We start from the raw sequence: 18,969 nt of genomic DNA, 5'->3' as shown, positions 1-18,969 counted from the left end.
TTGATTATTGTGTCTCTTCTTTTGGCCTGGGTAGTTAGTCAGTTTTGAGAGCCTTGCTGTCTTATTTCCAGCAGGAGAAGCTGTTGATGGTAGGATCCCTGGCATTTCTTTGGTGTACTTCTGTTTATTCAGAAAATAGGCACAGAAAAAGTCGTTTTCTTGAACGTAGTAGGATCGAACCCTAGCAGGCACTTTCCATACTTAGAAAACGAATGTGCTTCCCGGTGAATGCTGTGCCCAGAAGTGTCTAGGTTTCCTCTTGGAACATACTTACAGCCACTTCTGTTGCTTTCTGCCTTCTCATTTATACACGCTGTCTCTGCTGGGATAGTTTAAATCACCCTCAAGCACCAAAAAGTGCTTTAAAATGCTTTGTCTTCATTCTTAGAAATCTCTACATAATATAAAACTTGAGTTCAGTCTTATGCCTGGCTTTCTAGGATGATTGCATCTAGTCTTCCTCATAGTGGATTTCAGGCAGACATTTTAAATACATAAAACAATATAAAATATAACTGAAATTCTGGCCCTAGCTAACAGCTAATTTCTGAGATGTCTTTATCTTAGCTTTCTGTATCTTCAGATTAATACACATCTTGGGAGAACAGCCAAGTGAAACACAACAGTCCAAATACTACAACACTCCTGGTATCTGCTTCTAATGTCTCTGTTAGTTTGTGAAGGGGATTCTATGACATGTCCCATGGTGATGTGGGCAAGCTTGTCATAGCTCGGAGGCTGCTTCTGCTGTTAGGATCCATCAGCATTTGGACTGCATTTGGACTGGATACAACTCCATTTCTAGGGGAATTTGAAACCATAGAAAATGGGAATGTTAATAAATAATCTCTATTAATGATTTGGCGAATGGGAACTGCAACCTGGGGACATGTCTTTGCTTGTAATACAGCAATAAGAACAAAAGACAAAATTACAAAGAACAGAAGCCACTCAGAGGTAAAGGTTGTTATTAACAGCAAAAGCAGAAATATACTATCAAGCAAAAAATGTCAAATGAGATTTGATGGGCATGTAACCTGTATGAGAAACAAAAATGATATTTGTACGCTTTTTTTTGAAGACAGTGAGAAAACAAAGTCTGAAGGAAAAAAAATTATAATTAATGAATTTGGGTATCCCAAAAGACCCAGAGCTATAGAGAAATTTGTATCTTAGACCTCACTGAACACAGATGTTTCTAAACAATTTCCTGCTGCTTTTTTATATTGTAAAAAACTCTTCTGAGGTATCAAGGAAAAGTAAAGAGTGAGCTGATGAACCTTTGGAAACTCTATATTTTAAAGGACAAATTGTCACAATTAGAATTCACTTAACTTTTATTGCAAGTATTGATATAATGTATACTCTGAAATATGGCCTTAGTTATCTCCACTTCCAGTTATGTTAGAAAAATTTATAAAATATAATTAGTTCTGGTGAAATTCCAAGTATGTACTTACAGCTTGAATTAAAGGAGCCAGTATGGGTGTATGTTACAGAGATGTTATGACCTTCAAGGCATTAGTGGGTTTTTTTCTTTTTGACAAAGTATTCTGAACTTTGATGAAGTAGTCATATATGATAAAATGTAAATTATACTACTAGCTTTCTCTTTTTCTTAATTAAACGGTGGCTATCATTTTAGTAATTATATGATAGGCAGAATATGATCTTAGTGCAAATTTTAATATGGTAGGTGATAGTTACACATGTACACTCTTGAAAATTTAGTTAAAGTTTGTGGTTTGGATTTAAAGTACCTAAGGTCGAAGATCTCTGTTGCATGAGAAGCTTACTTGGAAAACAGGATTTATTCAGTTTTGCAGCTAATCTGGGAAGAAAATATGTGGGGGGAAGGTTAGCTCTGAAAATTAAATCCATTTAATTTCACACTCGCATCTGGAAAGCAGTTGAAGTTCTTCGGCTGTTAACAGTCAATGAGCAATGAGCACCTTCCTGGGGCAGGGAAGCATTGTCTCTTCTAAGCAATGACTTGATTTCTGTGAGTCCATAAATAGTTCACAGTTGATATGCTGAGGGAAATCTCAAACATTTGTGTTGCTGGAAATTCTGAAATTTTCTTTCCAATACAGATGAAAATTTGAAAACATTTAAATACTTCAGAAATCAATATGCATCATTTGGGTTATATGAACTAACTCAAAGAAGATAGTTCTAATCCTTGTGATTAGAAGATGTTTGTCTCTTCCTCTGCCTTACTCTATGGATGTGTAGGTAGTGGTTCTCATGCCTCCGGTCTTCATTATGGGCCTGGTACACTTGCTGGCCACCAGCTCCTGTAATCACCTATAGTGAAATTAACCCTGTGAGAAACTGTAGAGCTTGATCAGCCCGGAGAAGAAAATAGAGGCTCTTAGCGTGATTGCCACAAAGTGCACTGATAGTGAAATACATCTTAGTATTTTATGGAAGTGATCCAAAATGAAACATCCAGATCAGAAAACACAATATTCCAGTTACAGATGGGATTTCTTAAGATTAAACACTGCATTTTAATTTTCTAAATGACTAGTGAGAGTTTGCAAGAGAGATCAAAATGTTTTGTGGAAAGCTTCATTTTTCTGTTGCTAGTATTTTTCATTGAAAAAACATTTTTGCAGAAAATGCCCAGCCAATTCCATCATAGACTAGCCCTGAATAAGAAGTTGAACTTGGCCTGGGAAAAGGCAGCCCAAAGAAAATCGATGCGTTGCTGGGCTTGCGTGCATCTCCCTCCCACTAGCTCCACTTAGAGATAAGGAATTCCTGCTGCAGAGCCCTGTAACTCCTCCAGCCTCTGGTATTCAGATACAGATCTTTCAGTCTCACCCCACTCTGGTGCCCTCCAGGCCTGTGTCCTGTGGGAATCACATCTGCGTGCAAGTTGTCCCTCTTGTGCAGGTACTTATCAGTATCTGGAGAGAGTTTTGAAATCTTCAAGTTAAAAATGCACAGGTACAGTAGTGTATAATAATGATTTGCAAGTCAGTCAGGATGTTCTATTGCATATGTGGCTGAAGGCACATTATAAGTCTTTGTTGTGATCACCATTTCTACTTTACATATCTTTTCATAGAGAGGTGAAAGGTGCAGAAGAACTGGGTGCTTAACTGACTGAATCTTCGAAATGAATTTTATACTGTGTCATTTCAGAAAAACTGTAGACATCATAATTATAAATTGTCCCTTTACATTATATATTTATCTCCCCTTAGTTAAAGGTAGTCCTTGCTCTGCTGCTGTGGGTGTTTTACAATTTACTGGTACCTGAGATTTCATGTTCTTGGACTCAGATAAAGTGGTTATCTATAAAATTGTTTTATACAAAAAAAAATCTGCTTGTTATGCATGTATAAATAAACATTTTTAGTCTTTGAGAAATTAGTAATTTTTCCTATTGTGAAGGAATGACTCTATGTTTCATAAGAGTCTACAGTACCTAATTTATTTTCAAAGTGGATTAAAGACTTAACAGAGTAGTTTGAAAGAATAGTGTGTATGTGAATGTTCTCTGGTTACTGTAGTTGAAACATTCTTATTTCTTATGTACATTATCTCTCACTGTTTCCAAAGAGTTTTAAACCTGTGTCTCAATTAGCAAAGGTTGCAGACCCTCTAGAGAGTGACTCAGATTTATGAAGAAGGTCTTACCTTCAGAACACCTCAGAAAGCTTTATATTAGTTCAGAGGCAGCTGTGATTCATAGCACAATAAAGATAAACTGACCTTTCAAAGGCAAATATATCTTGCTGATTACTCCACAGAGCTAAACGAACAAAGGTCTAACTAAGGTGTTATATAAGATGTTATTTTGGCCAGGTATATAATTTCCCTTTGAACTTACATGCTGCAAATACTTATATATTGTCAGGATATTCTGCTCTCCCCAGTACAATTTTTGCAGCCACAAATGCAGATTAGTCTAGTTTGCGCTTTCACTGTTCTTAGAAATAATAAAGATAATGTCACATTACCAGAAAACTGAGTGACATCTGGAAAAGTTAAGAATTATTAATTAACCTTGTAAGAGTAATGCAGAATTTTGTAACTGGCAAAGGAAACAAGAATAGAAATTATAAAAGCAAAATTGTCATCTTCCACTATCAACAGATGCAATCCTTTTACATTTTTAGAAGAAAATAGGGCTTCTTGCCAGCTGCTTTGACCTGGAGATGAAAGACTGCCAGTGACAGAACTTGATGAGGTCTCACTAGGACAACACACCCATAAAAAGTACATAGTCCGAGTTACATTCACACTTCAGATCTTGTGGACATGGACACATTCCTGTTTGACTCTGAGGGATGATAGTCACATAGTGTCTAGTAAGGAAGGGTTAATCCCACCTCATTCTGCCTGCTTTGCATTCTGGTACTTTTAAGTTGACTGTCTGGTACTCTGATGTTGATAGCTCATCTTTGCAGAGAGTTGACCATGCTCTGTGAGTACCTTTCCCCTGTGATTAGGGCTGTAAGTTGTACTATGATTCATGTACAAGACTGAGTTTAATCAGGTAGGCTATCTGTCCTGTTATGTGTCCTCCAAACACTCTGGGCTGACCACCATGCAGAGAAGACAACATGGAGATGTCAATGCCCTCCTTGAGTACTTGCCCCAACAGTAAGAAACCTGATTACAGTGCTCATCTTGTCCTGTGGAGATTCAAACTACTCTCTCTTCCAAAAGAGTCTGGTCCTTACCCATGGAGCTGCAGAAAGCAAGTGCACTGGGACAGCAAGTTCCATCCTGCTTGTGGGACTGGCATGGTGTGCATTCAAGAACACAAAAATCATATTTGTAAGGAAAAATCAGGGAGGAAATAATAAGACTCTGCAGCTTCTTGGTTAAACTCTGGAAGAACAGGCATGGGAGCTTTTCCACAGAAAGGCTGACACATTTCAGATTACTTTGACACTTGATGGAAATAACACAGGGAACAGGCCTTCAGCTCGTTAGGATGAAGTCACCTAGGCCAAGGCACTCAGCTCCTTTGCAGCTGGCAGACGCAGAGCTGTGTGATTCCAGGAAAAACCCAATGCCCTCCTTTCAGGAACCTGCAAGACTAAGTGTTATTTCAGCAGAAATGATGCAGCACTTGGCTTATGTGTTCCATATTCACTAAAGTACTACTTAAAGTTCTTTATAAATATAGCCATTCCTTAAGACTAGACCCCATGTCATGGCAAAATCAGGTCTCCAGACACCTGACTAGTAGAACACATAGACTCTTCTACAATAACTTCAGGGGTTTTATGTCAGAGAAGCCTTGTGAAAACAGAGAGAACTGTATATTGCTGAGTTTTTCTCCAAGTCTTAAGCCTGTAGTAACTTGTTTCCCTGTTATTAATAAGTGAAGTCCTTGTTTGCCTCTCACTTGTCTTCTTTCAATTAAGCCTCTCCAAAATAATCAATGTGTGTCTGTCCAGAAAATACAGATAATTTTCCTTCTCTATGAAGAGTGTTATACATGTTGTCTCTTTAGTTTGAAAAAAGGATGCTATCAAAACAAAGGAAGCAATTATATTTCTTGGACAAAAAAAGACCATTACTTTTGCCAGGTCTAAGGAGGGACTTGAGACCTCATACTCAAGGAACAAGGTAAGGCAGAATTATGACTCAGAGAGGCATTTCAGGTTAACATAGTAGGCAATGAACACCAGAAAGAAAGGCCAGGACGAGATATACAACAAAAGTGCATTTTTCATTAATTAGCTCTCTGTGCCATTTGAGAAAAAGAGCTGTTACATTCTTGGATCACTACCTGGCTAGGGAGCTTTTTTTTCTTGCAAACAGTGGACAATTCTTCTCAGAGAGCTTAGCTGCACTTCAGAAAGTAAACAGAAAATGATCAATACTTTCCCTCTTCTATTTGTGAGCGACCCTTCTTACTTTGCCTGGAATACAGAGATGCCATATTCTGGTGAGGCAATAGGTAACTCAACTCTAGGGTTTATTTCAATGAAATAATCTTGCCAAGAAACTTCGTATCAAGGATTGCCCACCCTCAGGATGCTGGGTTTGGAAACAGGACTTCTGTCTCCCACACAGGCCATTAAACACCTCCTGCGTCTGTTGTGAAGAGCTGTGCTGCAGCAGCAGGGTGGTGTAAGGTCTGGGGGCTGCCTCGGCAGCTGTGCTGGCTGAAATCGGGAGCCAGGTGTGTGGCAGAAGGAGGGATGTTGCCACTGGGAGGATCTAGACTCCTTACCCCTTCCTTACACTTCCTTTGCCTAAAATTATTCCCTTGTCTAAATTTACTGAATAAGTAAACAAACTTATTGCCTAAAGTTATTAACTTTTCATTTTTGGGGGGGAAAAGAAAAAAGGTTAAATGTTTCAAAGCTTCTGTAACTGCTGCTGTTGTTGCTGGAGTTGATTCCTGCTTCTCGGTAAATGAATCAGGGCAAATTTACAAAGCGAGAGTGCAATACATAGCAGATCCATAATGTAATTATGGAAAATTAGAGTATATTCCACTTCAATATCCTTTCTCTATAGGGACAGTTTAGCAGATCAGTTTTGCTTCTCAGAAAGCACAGTTTCAAAATTAATTTTCTTAGGGCAAGAGCAACTTTTTTTTAAGCAACACATTATTTGTTAATTTACTGTGTGATCTAAATACCAAAACAAAGTAATGTGTTTGATATACTGAAAATAGCAGGCTTCTTCCAACCTTGTTTTTGTACAATCCTAAAATACCCAAACCCCAATACTTTCAGCAGGCTTCACTCTAAAGAGGATGTCTCTGTATCATTGTATAGGAAAACCTCACAAGTTTATGATCTTAACATTGCCTTTACAAGCTCCAGTTTGTCTATTTACCAGTGTTCTAATTAAAATCTTATTGAAATTGGTATGGTTCTTCACTTGAGTGACATTCATCAAACTTCATTACTGAGACACAAATCATACAATACTCAAAACACTGGAAAATTACTGAGACCTAAAACTCCTTTCTGCACATACTAATTACTGTTATACAGCATTTTTTAGTTAAATTCTTGTATGATTTATATCTATGAAATTTAAGATTCAGGAGAGCTCTTTTGGAGGAGATTTAAGAAGATACTCAGAATGACAGAAAGACAGCTGCATCTTTAAATAACTTTATGTGCTTTTCATACTAAATGTATTACAAGGCAGGTGTCCTTGCTGTGATTTTTACTTGAGATGCCTCTTTCAAATTGGAAAGTGATTTATCCCTTCCCCACCCTTTTAATTATCGGATCATGATATAACAGAAAACAGGCCACACCTTGAAATAGATTTTCACACAGACAAGGAGTAGTAAGAGAGAGCCTGTTCAGCAGGGAGCCTGTTGAACTCAAATGGGATCTCATTGCCCTGCTATCCTTTGCATGACTGAGGGTATTGGCGTTCATTATTAAACTTTAGTGATATTTTATACAGAAATTGAACTGATAACAGATTTCTTTTTCCTTTTTTAACCTCATGCTCTCTCCAACCTGTGACATCTTGGCGCGGCAGCCCAGTCATCCCATAGTGCCTATTCCAGAAAATGAAACACTCAGCTCTAAAGAGGTAACCAGTTGACATTTAATGGGTTTAAGAATTTGCATGCTAGCTTTATCTTTTATTTATGTAGCTTGTGTAGAGTTGATGAGAAAAAAATGTGCTGAGCTCCCAAATCTGCTTTGTCCAGTGCATGGACTAGATAAGCATTAATTATTCTTAATGACTAATGAAGAAAAAAAAACAGAGTTGTTTTGCAGACTGTGTTGCTTATGTGAATTTGGAGTAACACTAACATTTACACTTCAGGTTCCTGATATGTGCTGTTGGGATGTTAGCAAGCAGGACTTGTTAAATTATGCAGACAGCCCCATTTAAATCACGTATTCCACAATTTGAATTCACTGGTATAACTTCTGTTTTAAATGACAGATATAACAACTACCAGAAGAATTTAGGATTATTAGTTATTGAAATTCTGTAAAGGACTGTAAAGAAAACATAAAACAACACATAATGAAAGTTTGCCCAGTATCAAAATTCAGTGCCAGTTTTATTTGACTTTGAAGAAGGACACAAATTTTCTTCAAGTCTAAATTCAGTGGCCAATTCACTACTACTTTTACATATTTAAACTCTAGGACCATAGTGTTTACCATCCTAGATAATTCATTCAGTGAGAGCTGAAGCTATCTGCTACACATCATCAATTTCCTCTTGAGACAGAGAATAGAAAAATTAAAAAGGTTCTGCTGGCACAGACAAGTCTTTTTTTCCAACAAGGTCATGAACATGGAGCTGAATTATAGCCTCAGTGTTGAAATACACATATGTAATTTAATTAACTGTCATATTCTTTACTGTAGTCTTTGGAATGTAATAGAATATCTTTAATTAAAGGACATTTTCAACATTATTTTATAAATTCACATAAGAAGGCATAACTTACTACCAATAATAGCAGTCTGAGTACATTTATGACACAAGAATGAATTTTTTACTACTGAGACCTCTTTTGGTTACCAGGTGCATGCTCATAATTATTTCACAAGTTTTTTGATGAGTGTAACAATATAGATAAGAGTGATAATTACATTTTTGTAACACGGTTTATTTTTAATTTATTATTTTACAATTAGATTCTAGTCTTGCTAAAAGCAGCGAAATGAGCATTTAAATAAATGAAATGGATGTTTGCCAATAATTGCTACCAAATGAGTAACTTTCTTGTTTTGAAAAATATTGAGGGAGTTTTGAGGTTAAGCCCTTCACATGCTGGAAGCAGAGGGTTTGCCTGAATTCTGAGTTTGCACAGTTTATCTCTGTTTCCACTGAAAAAAAAAAAGTTAAGAAAAGTAAAAGAAAGAAAAAATAAAAGATAGACATCTCGTTTGTTGGGTGGCTCAACGGACTGCTATTCTACACCAGGAGTATGAGAGACATGAGCGTAGCCTCTTATTCTCATGTGCATCCCTGGCCTCTCTGTACAGGGAGTCAGGGACTTAGAGCTACTTCATATCTCTTTTTGTTTGAATCTTCATCACAGCCTTCCAGCCTCCTCCCTTTTTCCTTGCCTTTGACGTTTCTGCTTGTTTCTACACCATCAATCCCCTTTCCTCTGCCTCCCAGGAGACACTTCTTGGTTCTCTCGAAAGCAGTTGTTATGGTTTCTGCTGTGGATCTATCCAAAGGAATATCCCAAGACATCTTCACAAAATGAAGTTAGACAACAAATACCTTGCTGAGCTTCTCATATAGGTTGCTTTTTTCCATCTCACCTGTAAAGGTTCTGAAATATTATTGAAGTAAAGGTATTTCATTATATGGTGGTGAGAGGGACTGAAAAGTTCTGAGGATAAATTCATTGTTGAGATGAAACAGATTGGCACCACATCAGGCACTCTGAAGTGTGTATATACACACACACTTATATGTACATATGTTTATTTTTATAAGTGTGTATATTTATATGTATGTATGCATGTATGTATGTGTGTATATATATATGCAGCCTCTGATGATGCAGCTGATTTTCCTGTATTTGAAAATAAGATAGAGGAAAGCAAACAGCTTGATCCCCATCTCTCGTCCTTCTTCTTTACAATTTACATGTTGATGGAGAGCTCTGTAGATCTAATGGAAAGACAGATCTTTTCGAAGGTAACTGTCTTAAGAAACAAGACACATAATTTAACCAATGCATTGTTAAGATCAGTTCAAAAAGTGAAACATCTTGTACTGACATAGTAAAGTCAGACTACCGTGACCGAGATATTCTTGAAAACATGAGGCTGTAACATCTTCCGAATTGACAATAACAACAAAAGTGCAAAATTCCTTTTGTTAGAGGCCAACTTGGTCTGTTCCAAGGCAGATAAAATATATAGCACTGTCTTCTAAAAGTTCCTTTGTATTTTAAACAAACACTTTGAACAGAATTTCTATCAACCAATTTATTAAAAAGCTTAACTGTACTCCAACAGTTGGAACATTTGTACCATGACCTGTAGAATGATCACTGATGAAATTGTGGTTGCATTTATAAAGACCAAAGAAAATCAATTTGAAAGAAGATTTATCTGGGCTGTAATCTGTTCAACACTTACAATAATGGTAGCTGGAGGCAAACAGTTAGCTTTAAAATTAAAAAAAAGCATCAGATACCATTTGGTACTGCTGAGCAAGCTGAGTACTTGTGCTGGTTCCCTGGGGCCTGTCACTAATGTGTATTTTGTAACTAACTATGACTATACATGTGTACTCCAGTCCACATGTAGATACAGCAGGAAGAATTGTGTCAGGCTCACCGCCAGCTGATCAGGAAATACTGTCAAGAGATCCACATTTTCTGTTTTCTCTATTACAAATCTAAGAAAGTCATCTCCAATGAACTTTTCAAAGTAGTTGTTCAGGACATGTTATCTAAATTTTTTCCCCAATTTTTAATCTCATTTTTATCAGGAGAAGGTGACCAGGGGACACCATGCTGGCCATGTTGAAACTGAGCAATGTCTTTCCATGTTTAGGATGTGGCAGAGAAGGCACAAATACATCTAGAGATGACCCCCTTTGCTCATTCTCAATCAAGAATGACTGAACAAAGGCATCCATTTCCCTTGAGATCTATTGCTGGAGACAGCAGTATACAGCACTGATACCCAGAAGGATATCAACTATCTTGCTATCTTGGAGACAGACAGGAGAGCAACACAGAGCCAGGAGTAGCTAAAAATATCTGGAGCACTCTTCTTAGCTGTCCTGAAGGTGGTGGCTTCTTTGAGATATGTTGTTGTTCAGCTGTCTCTGAAGAACCACCATATTTCCACAATTCTCTCTTTTATGTGGTTGGTTCTTCAAAATCGTGTGTTACGCTGCTTTCCCTTTTCAGTGAAGTGAAAACAACAAGGTAGGCCTTGGTTGATGACTTTTAAAATCACAACATCTTTCAGGCACCTGTATTGTTCCATCTTATTTAGGAACTTATCTTCACTCTAGGAACTGTTGATACTGAATTTACACTTTATGAGTTTACATAACCCACAAGTCTCCACCTAATTTAAAATGTCCTTTTTACCAGTGAAGTCCTGTTTGGATGCTGAATTGAGTAGGAAAAATTCTGTCAAGTTATAAGCCCAACATTACCCTTACTGCTGTAATAAGAACCTTATAACTCTGTCCTATAGTCTCTGCTCTCATCAAAATGCTCTTCTTTATCTAAAATTACATATAGACTCATACTTAACTTCTTTTCCTGCAATCTTCCTCCCTCAGAGCTAAAAACACGGTGAGAGAAAGTCAGTGAGATTTATGCAATTCCAAAAAAGAATCGGTGGGCAGATGCTCTGTGAAACATAAGCACCTGCTTGACCTTTAGGAAGGAGTGAGAAAGGGCAAGAAGGGAAGGTGCTGCTAGTTTCTACTTAGTAATTCATATTGTTTTCCTCAAAGCTAAGTATTCACTGGGGAAAAAAAAAAAGGGTTGCCCTTGTGTTCGGAAGAACAGCATTCTATCCTTCATGCAACTTTAGCTTCATTCTGTAACAGCATGAAGCAAATCAGATTTGTCACTTCCCTGTGAAAGCAGGAAAACAAATAAGGGACATTCTCCTCCTTGCAAAATCCTTCTCTACAACCAGTGATTTTTAGTTGGAGATCTGAAGGATACTCCTTTAAAACTTAACCAAGAGATATACCAGTAATTTCTGATACCTACTGTCTTCCTTTCAAGTAAACCTAGTGTTTGCCTAAGTTATGATGTGTGAATGATGTTATAATCATTCTCAGAATTGTACTGAGTCAGAATCTTTAGAGAGAACATGGGGCATATGTGCCTGTACAGTCACAAAAAGACATTGCATGCAGGTGCTAAAAGTATGTACTCACTACCCTTATTCATATAAGACTTGCAAAATCCCAAGTCTATTATAAAATTGCTTTAGCTTCATGTAATCTTTTACTGCAGCTGTTACTCTGTCTTAACTGTTAGTTATTCCTGAAAGATCTGCAATAATTATTTGAGATAATAATAGCATCTGTAAGGTCAACATTCATAAAAAGACCCCATGAAAAAAAGCTGATTCCGTTGACTGCAGTAGTGACAACGTTTCACTGACTGTCTTTTGTGCAAACTTGTGAGAGTTTTAGTACAAGAAGCTCCTTTTTTTTTTTTTACAAGGGGAAACAATTGATCTGCCCTGCTCCACTTTAAACAACTTTAATAGCAAAAGTTCTTGAAATTTGAAATTTTATGAAAATGTCAATAAGGTCCAAAGTTCTGTTATACATTGCTCTTAATCTTTATTTACTCAAGGGGAGTTCCTGGTCAGAGGTCAACATCAGTATTAATCATTGATAGGTTCTACATATAAGAAGAAAATACACCCATTTTATGAAAGACTCTTTGTACTAAAGAATTTATGTAAGGTGTTTTACGTTAGACCAAAGCTCCAACCCAGAGGGCATCATCAGAGCAGAGCGATCTTCTTCCAGTTGAAAATACTGTCATTGTACCCTGGATTTACAAAGAAAATCCCAGAGCTTACAAAAATCCCCCCACAAAGTTTCTTGACATCATGATCACTATGAAGCAGGGATGGATGAGAGTGGGCTGTGCCCATAACGGGGGCCTGCCCTTCCCTGTCTCTGGTGGGAAGGTAAGAGGGCAGGGTACAAGCTGCCTTCTCCTCCAGGTTATCCTAACAGCCTAAGGGAGGCTGCTGCTGGTGGTGGAGTGTTCTGTAACGATCCAGCTCTCACATACTGTTCAATGCCTATTCAACTTGTAAAGAAGATCCCTGTCAAAGCAAGGACAGGGGTACGGTAGATACCTAACGAAACTAGAGGGAACTGTATCAGAAGCAACTCCTACTCAAATGTCAGCTCCTTTGTTCAAGCACTTTCTTCTTCCATTTGATGCTGGGACATGTCCTCCCCTGCATGCAGACATACTGGGGCAAAAGTCTGCATTGCTCCTTGTGCTTTCCTTGGAGACACAAACATGGGCTCTCCATCTCTCAGATCGTGGATGCACTATTCACTTTTTACTTTCAGTCTAGCATAAAATTACAGCCCTATCCTCCAGATAGTGGAGAGCTGGTATACACCAGTATGGCAGAGCATTGCTGCCAGCTCCGTAGCTAGCCAGGCTGCAGAGCATGCGTGTGTTACACTGTCACACAGTCAGCATCTCTTCTCTTCCCACACCTGGAATGGGGGCTCAGAGTGGTCTTTGCAGCACTGCTGATTTGCAGAGTTTATGAATTACCTAATGAAGTAGGGGCCATTAGGCAATTAATAAATAATGCTGCACAGAGACTAACCATAGAGATTAAGACAGCAAATAAGGCCGAGAGCTACAGCAATACATATTAAAAAAGCTCTCGGGTGATGCAAATTGGAAAATCCTTTGATGTCACTTACCCCGAAAATGAGACTTGTTCTCACTTGACATGTGATCTTCAAAAATATTTTGTAACAAAACGAACAGTACCTCTCAAAGGGATAGTCTCACCCCCCTAGTTTATTTTGACTAAGCCAAGGACTGCAGCCCTAGGCTCTCTCCATATCATCATAACAGTTAATTTAACTGAAAATTCAATGACCCTGCAAATGAGCATTAAAAGTAGGAATAACTGCTGCTTTTACTAAAGGAATAAAATTTCAGGTGTTAGCTGTGACAAATTCTTCAACCTCCTAAATAAATGGGCCACTAAAAGGGAACAGTAAACTGCAGTCTTCTGGCATTTATAAACAGAAAGGTAGGTCCAAACAATGCACATTTGTAAATTCTCAAATAAAACCTTTAAATATCAGCAGAGATACTTTCTGTTTACTTTATGCTTTAACAATGCTTTAAATTTTTTAATTTTTAATACTTTGTATGTACAGCAGGAAATTTATACTTGCAACAGGTACCTGGGCAATATTTTTGGCCAGCTTCAATGATATCTCCTTGTTTTAAGTAAAAAGTTTCAGTTACAGCCTACTGACATGAAAGGGTATATCAGATCACCATGCATTAACAAGGAAAAAGCATTTTATACATTTATGGGATTTTATTTCTAATGTGATCACTATAAAAAAGAACTCCTGTAAATTTATTACTTATATGGTAAATTTACATCAAAAAGTCTGAAAAGGTAGTAATATAAATGTGATACAGAGAAAGTATGAAATGTCAGTATGTCATTTAAACTGCCATTTCAATCGATTTATTTTTTGACTTTAGGAAACAGCTGTTGTATTTCGTCCCCTTTAAATAATGGCAGGAGTACTGGGTAATAGTTTTAGAGGAAAAGACCTTTCTCTGAATAGGTAGTCAGAACAAAGCTGTAGTTTGAAGAAGGCTTTTTTCTTATTATTCAATACTTAAGTAATGCATAAGTAATTAGGATCACAGAATCAGACAGAAGTTAGTTATAGTGTTTGACCACTCTTACAATAAAAAATATTTTTCGTTATGGCTAGTTGAAATTTCCCCACTTGTTGCCTCCTTTCCTTTCACCATGGAAACCTGAGCTGTCTATAAAACCCGCTTAAATATCTGGAGAGGGAAAATAGATATCCCTCAGCCTACTATTCATGTTAAACAAGCCCTGTAGCCTCCCCTCCTATGTCATATGTCTTTCCCAGAAATTAAGATATGCTTGCAACCATCCTGATGGTCCTCCATTGGGTTTCTTCTGTTTGTTTGATGACCTTTTCTATTGGGAGGGCTCAAAAATGGAAACTATGTTCCAGAAGCAGCCTCACTAGCACCCAGCAGAGAGGAATAATAACTTCCCTCAATCTATTGTCTATGCTCTAATTAATGCAACTGTATATGAGGTTATCCTTCATCACAACAAGGGTGGACTGATCCATGTTCAGTTTGATGTCAACCAGACCTCAGGTCCTTCTCTGCAGAGCTGCTACCCAGCCAGTCAGTCACTGACCTGTATGGTTGCATGAAGTTGCTCACTTCCTCCACCCTGCCTTGTCCCCCACCAGATGTAGGATTTTGTATTTGCAAATATTTACAAATCTCCTGCTAGCCCATTCCTCCAGTCTGGCAAAGCCCTCTAGGATGGGAGCTGTACACTCAGCATATCAGTCTCTCCCTCTCCTCTAAGTTAGTAACATCCACAGACCTCCTGAACATGTAGACGCTCCTACCATGCAGGTCCTCGATGGAGATGTCACCCTAGCATCCTCTGAAATGCCATCTGGAACAGAGACTTTGAACTGTTGACTACTATCTTTTTAGACCAGTGGTCCAGCCAGGTATTCATCCATTCTGTAGTCCACCCTTCTTCTTGGTTAGGGTACCAGGTTACCGTAGGAGATGGTGTCAAAAGCCTTGCTAAGATGGAGGAAAACAACATTCATGTCATGTGAATGCAAGGTTGGCCACACACTCTGTCCTCCCAGGTTATGGTCCAAAAAGGAAGTGGAAACCCAACATGAGTCTGAAATGTCCTCTAACGTGCATCTAGACAAGGTGATGCTTGTCTGTTGAAATTTGCTATGTGCAGTATACTTCCTCAAACATGTCAGTGCATGAAAAATCATCCCCAGTTCAGTCAGCATAGTTATAAATTGCAGGAAAACAATGTTTTTAAAAGACAAAGTGCTGTATGAAGTTGTCCACTGGTTTGTAAAACTGTGCCTGCTTAACATACTGCAGTATTTATTTTCCTCTCCACCTTTTATTTCCCTTTTTTTCCTACAGGTTGCCAATGAAAGAGGTTCTGTTTAGCTATGATGGTCAGTATTACTATTTTTCTGACTTGATTACAGTCACACTTTGAATATATAACTACTTTGTTAGTGTCACTTTAACAAATTTTTATGGTTTTGTTTAAAAATATGATAGGATGGTTTAGCTGTACAATTTAGTGTTTGGATAATACGCTGGCTATGTTTGGTGAATGATTTTCTATTAATAATTGCCAATGCAGAATAATTCCACTTCTTAGCATCACAGAATAAAGTCACAACTAAATTTATTTTAAGTGGAAGGCAATCAAACAGTTGGAAGAAATTGAGGTATGGTCTGGAATTAGATTGTGAAGTAATGTCATTGAAATAAGATGAATATTATTTTATATTTGAGTGCATAACCACATAGTGCCATTGAAATGAATGGTTTACCAGAGTAAAACAATACTATATTGCAAATAATGGGCTATGCTTGAGAGCAGATATCATGTAGTACTTAACAAGGGAGGTCAGCAAATAGGTGGTATAGAAAAGGCCAAAATGTTCAATGTCTTTTTTTTTTGTTTCAGTCTTCACAAAAAAAGGTTAATTATGACTAAAAGTTTATTTCAGTTATTATTAAGAATTTGGGAGTAGGATCATGGAGAGAAAAGGAAAAGAACACCTGCAGGATGGCACAGCCTAATGAAACTTACCCTTAAAATACTTAACCAAAGCAATTTCTCAAACACTAGTGATTAGCAGGATGAGTAAGTTCCCAGAAAACTGGAGAAAGACAAACACAATGTCATATCTAACAAAGGAGGAAAGGAAAATCAAAAGAATTACAGAGAAGTCAGACCTAATAACATTTCCAAGACACTGGAACAAAGTATTAAACAACCCATTTGAAGGCATCTAGAGAACACTAAGGAGATAAGAGGACTTGCACAGGGACATGTCAGAAATAAATCTTATCAAGTTGATCTTATTTCCTTCTTTGACATCAAAACAGATATAGGGGATGTGTTTGATACAGCGTATCTTTGACAGAGTCCCACATCACATTCATAAGCAAGAAAAGAAGGTACGGACTAAATTAAATTCACATAAGGTAGATGTGCAACTGATTGGAAAGCTGGACTCTGAGAACAGTCATTTGCTGCCGAAGTGGGAGAACATCTCACACAGGCTTCCACAATGCCATCTTCAAGCTCTAGCACTATAAAACATTGCCATTAACTACATGCTCAATCATATGGACTATAAGCTTACCAAATTTACAGATAATGCCCATTTGGGAGGACTTGCAAGCATCGAGCAAAATTCATTGAAGACAAATACAAAGAAATATGAAAAGCACAGACAGAAAAGGAATGACAGTAATACTGCAGGAGAGAACCTGAGGATTACAAGGACCACAAATTTAATCTGTGTTGGAGAGGAGATGCTCTTATGAAAAATGCCATTCCAGGGAGGTGTTGAGGGGAGTGCTTATAATGTGGTGGTGGTAATTACTCATGAGAAACAAATAGGAGATTTAGAAAAGATGTAAAGGTTTCATTGTCTTCACACAGAAGAAAAGAAATAAGGACAGAGTAGACGCACAGCAGTTCATATCTCTTCATACTGGACTGTTATAAAGGGATATTAGTCACTTCTCCGTCCTTCCTGAGAGTAGGAGAAAAAGACATGAGCCTAAATTTCAGGGAGAGAGATTTAGTTTATAATTTAGACAGTTGCAGCTATGTGGAAATTTAAGTGCTAAAGCTGTTTACCCCAGGCTGCTGCAAAGACAGGCAAGCATCTGACAAGATAGGTTTGGTCTGCCAGCTGTCGTCTTCTCCCATGGCTATAGCACAAACGAGGTGGCTGAATATATCTTTAGGGCTTTTTTTTTTTTCTGTGAAACTATGAGTTATATTTGTTAGCCAGATCACCAGGTTGTATAAATAAAGAAAAATAAGTGACCTCAGTTCATGTTATACAGTTTACTAATCTGTATTTTTGACAACTTGTGTTCATGCGAAAACTCTTCTTTTGCAGCCGTGACTTAGGATCAAGAGCTAAAACAGTAGACTATTTTGAGGCCTCTTTCTATTCTGAGAAGGAATCCACAGCACAAATGTTATTTAAAGCACCATTTAAAAAAAATTGCTTCCAGCATGCTAATTGCAAAGCAGTAATAACAATCAAATATTCTTTCAAGAGATAATCTTATGTACTAGCATAATTAACCCCAGAGATACATATATGAATGTGCCATATTGAAATACCGTTTCTTGAAGTGCTTGCTGATTTAAGAGTTGCCCAATATAACACAGCATATTTTCTTTAGAAATAATATAAATGTTGAAATTAAATAAAGTTGTATTTTTGTTGCAAAATGTTTGTTGTGATTCTTATTTTTAATCCTGTAAATCTAGCTCCACATATTTCAAATAGCTGAGAACAAACGCCAGCATCTTTGGGAAAGGAGTGCTCCCACACTCTTAACCTGGGTCACATTTTGCCACCACACAGACACTTAGGTTTTGTGAAATACTCCAGGAATTATTCACATTTATGTCAGCACCCACAGCAATCAGCGTGCACAGTGATTCTTCCCTGCCATGCAATATTCATAGCCCTTTTGGCCAGGCAGCATCCATGCCAGCAGATGAGTGCAGGCAGAATTACCTGGGGGAGTCACCACTCTCCTCTCCAGTTTATGATGCTGTTTTTTTGACCCTCTGCTGCTCCCACAGGCTGAATGTTACCTGAGCCTGGATCTTAAACGATTTGCTTCCAAAATTCATTATAAAAGTCTAAGGAAGGTGACTGTCTATGCTTGCACGAGCCAACTGCCTTCTCCCTGATCCCTTGATCCTTTGAACCCCAAATCACCCCATAGGTACATATATGTTCAGGACCTTTGCATCACAGCCTTGTCCTGGTGTGCAGGAGCATTTTACCTCCTGACACACTGCACTGACTTGTGGTTAAGATTAATATTTTAATGAGAATTGCTGCTGCTTTCATTAAAATTAATGCGATGAACTAATTTATAAAATATTATCATCAGTTAAAACATTAAAATTAAAACCAGCTTAAATGGAATAGTCCTTACACTACTCAGCCTCTTGCAGTATTGGACCTGGTGTAATTTCAATCCAGCCTGCATTTAAACTATTGAACTATGGAACTATGAAAATAGAAGAGAATTCCAGCAATCAGTGAGTCTCTCTATGTAGGTAAACTATACACTTTTCCCTTTATATAGGAGCACACACGTCCTTCAGAATGTCATGAACAGATTGATAGCCACATGAAGTTTTT

At 37.7% G+C, this 18,969-nt stretch overlaps 1 protein-coding gene across 6 annotated transcripts in view; it reads left to right on the top strand.

Annotated features, from left to right (window-relative positions):
- MLIP (muscular LMNA interacting protein) overlaps positions 1–18,038 on the top strand; it is a 123,387-nt gene extending 105,349 nt beyond the window's left edge. For all 6 annotated transcript variants that reach the window (XM_068398871.1, XM_068398848.1, XM_068398863.1 and 3 more), the window contains 3 exons: positions 7,489–7,542; positions 15,683–15,717; positions 17,698–18,038. In XM_068398871.1, coding sequence (XP_068254972.1) covers positions 7,489–7,542; positions 15,683–15,709 — 81 coding nt within the window. In that variant the 3' untranslated portion in view covers positions 15,710–15,717; positions 17,698–18,038. The remainder of the gene's footprint in view (positions 1–7,488; positions 7,543–15,682; positions 15,718–17,697) is intronic.
- Positions 18,039–18,969: the final 931 nt, after the last annotated feature.

The sequence above is a fragment of the Nyctibius grandis genome, chromosome 1 (genome assembly GCF_013368605.1).
Source record: "Nyctibius grandis isolate bNycGra1 chromosome 1, bNycGra1.pri, whole genome shotgun sequence".
NCBI lineage: Eukaryota > Metazoa > Chordata > Aves > Nyctibiiformes > Nyctibiidae > Nyctibius > Nyctibius grandis.
Note: the sequence above shows the minus strand (reverse complement) of the source record. Positions and strands in the feature narration are given on the sequence as shown.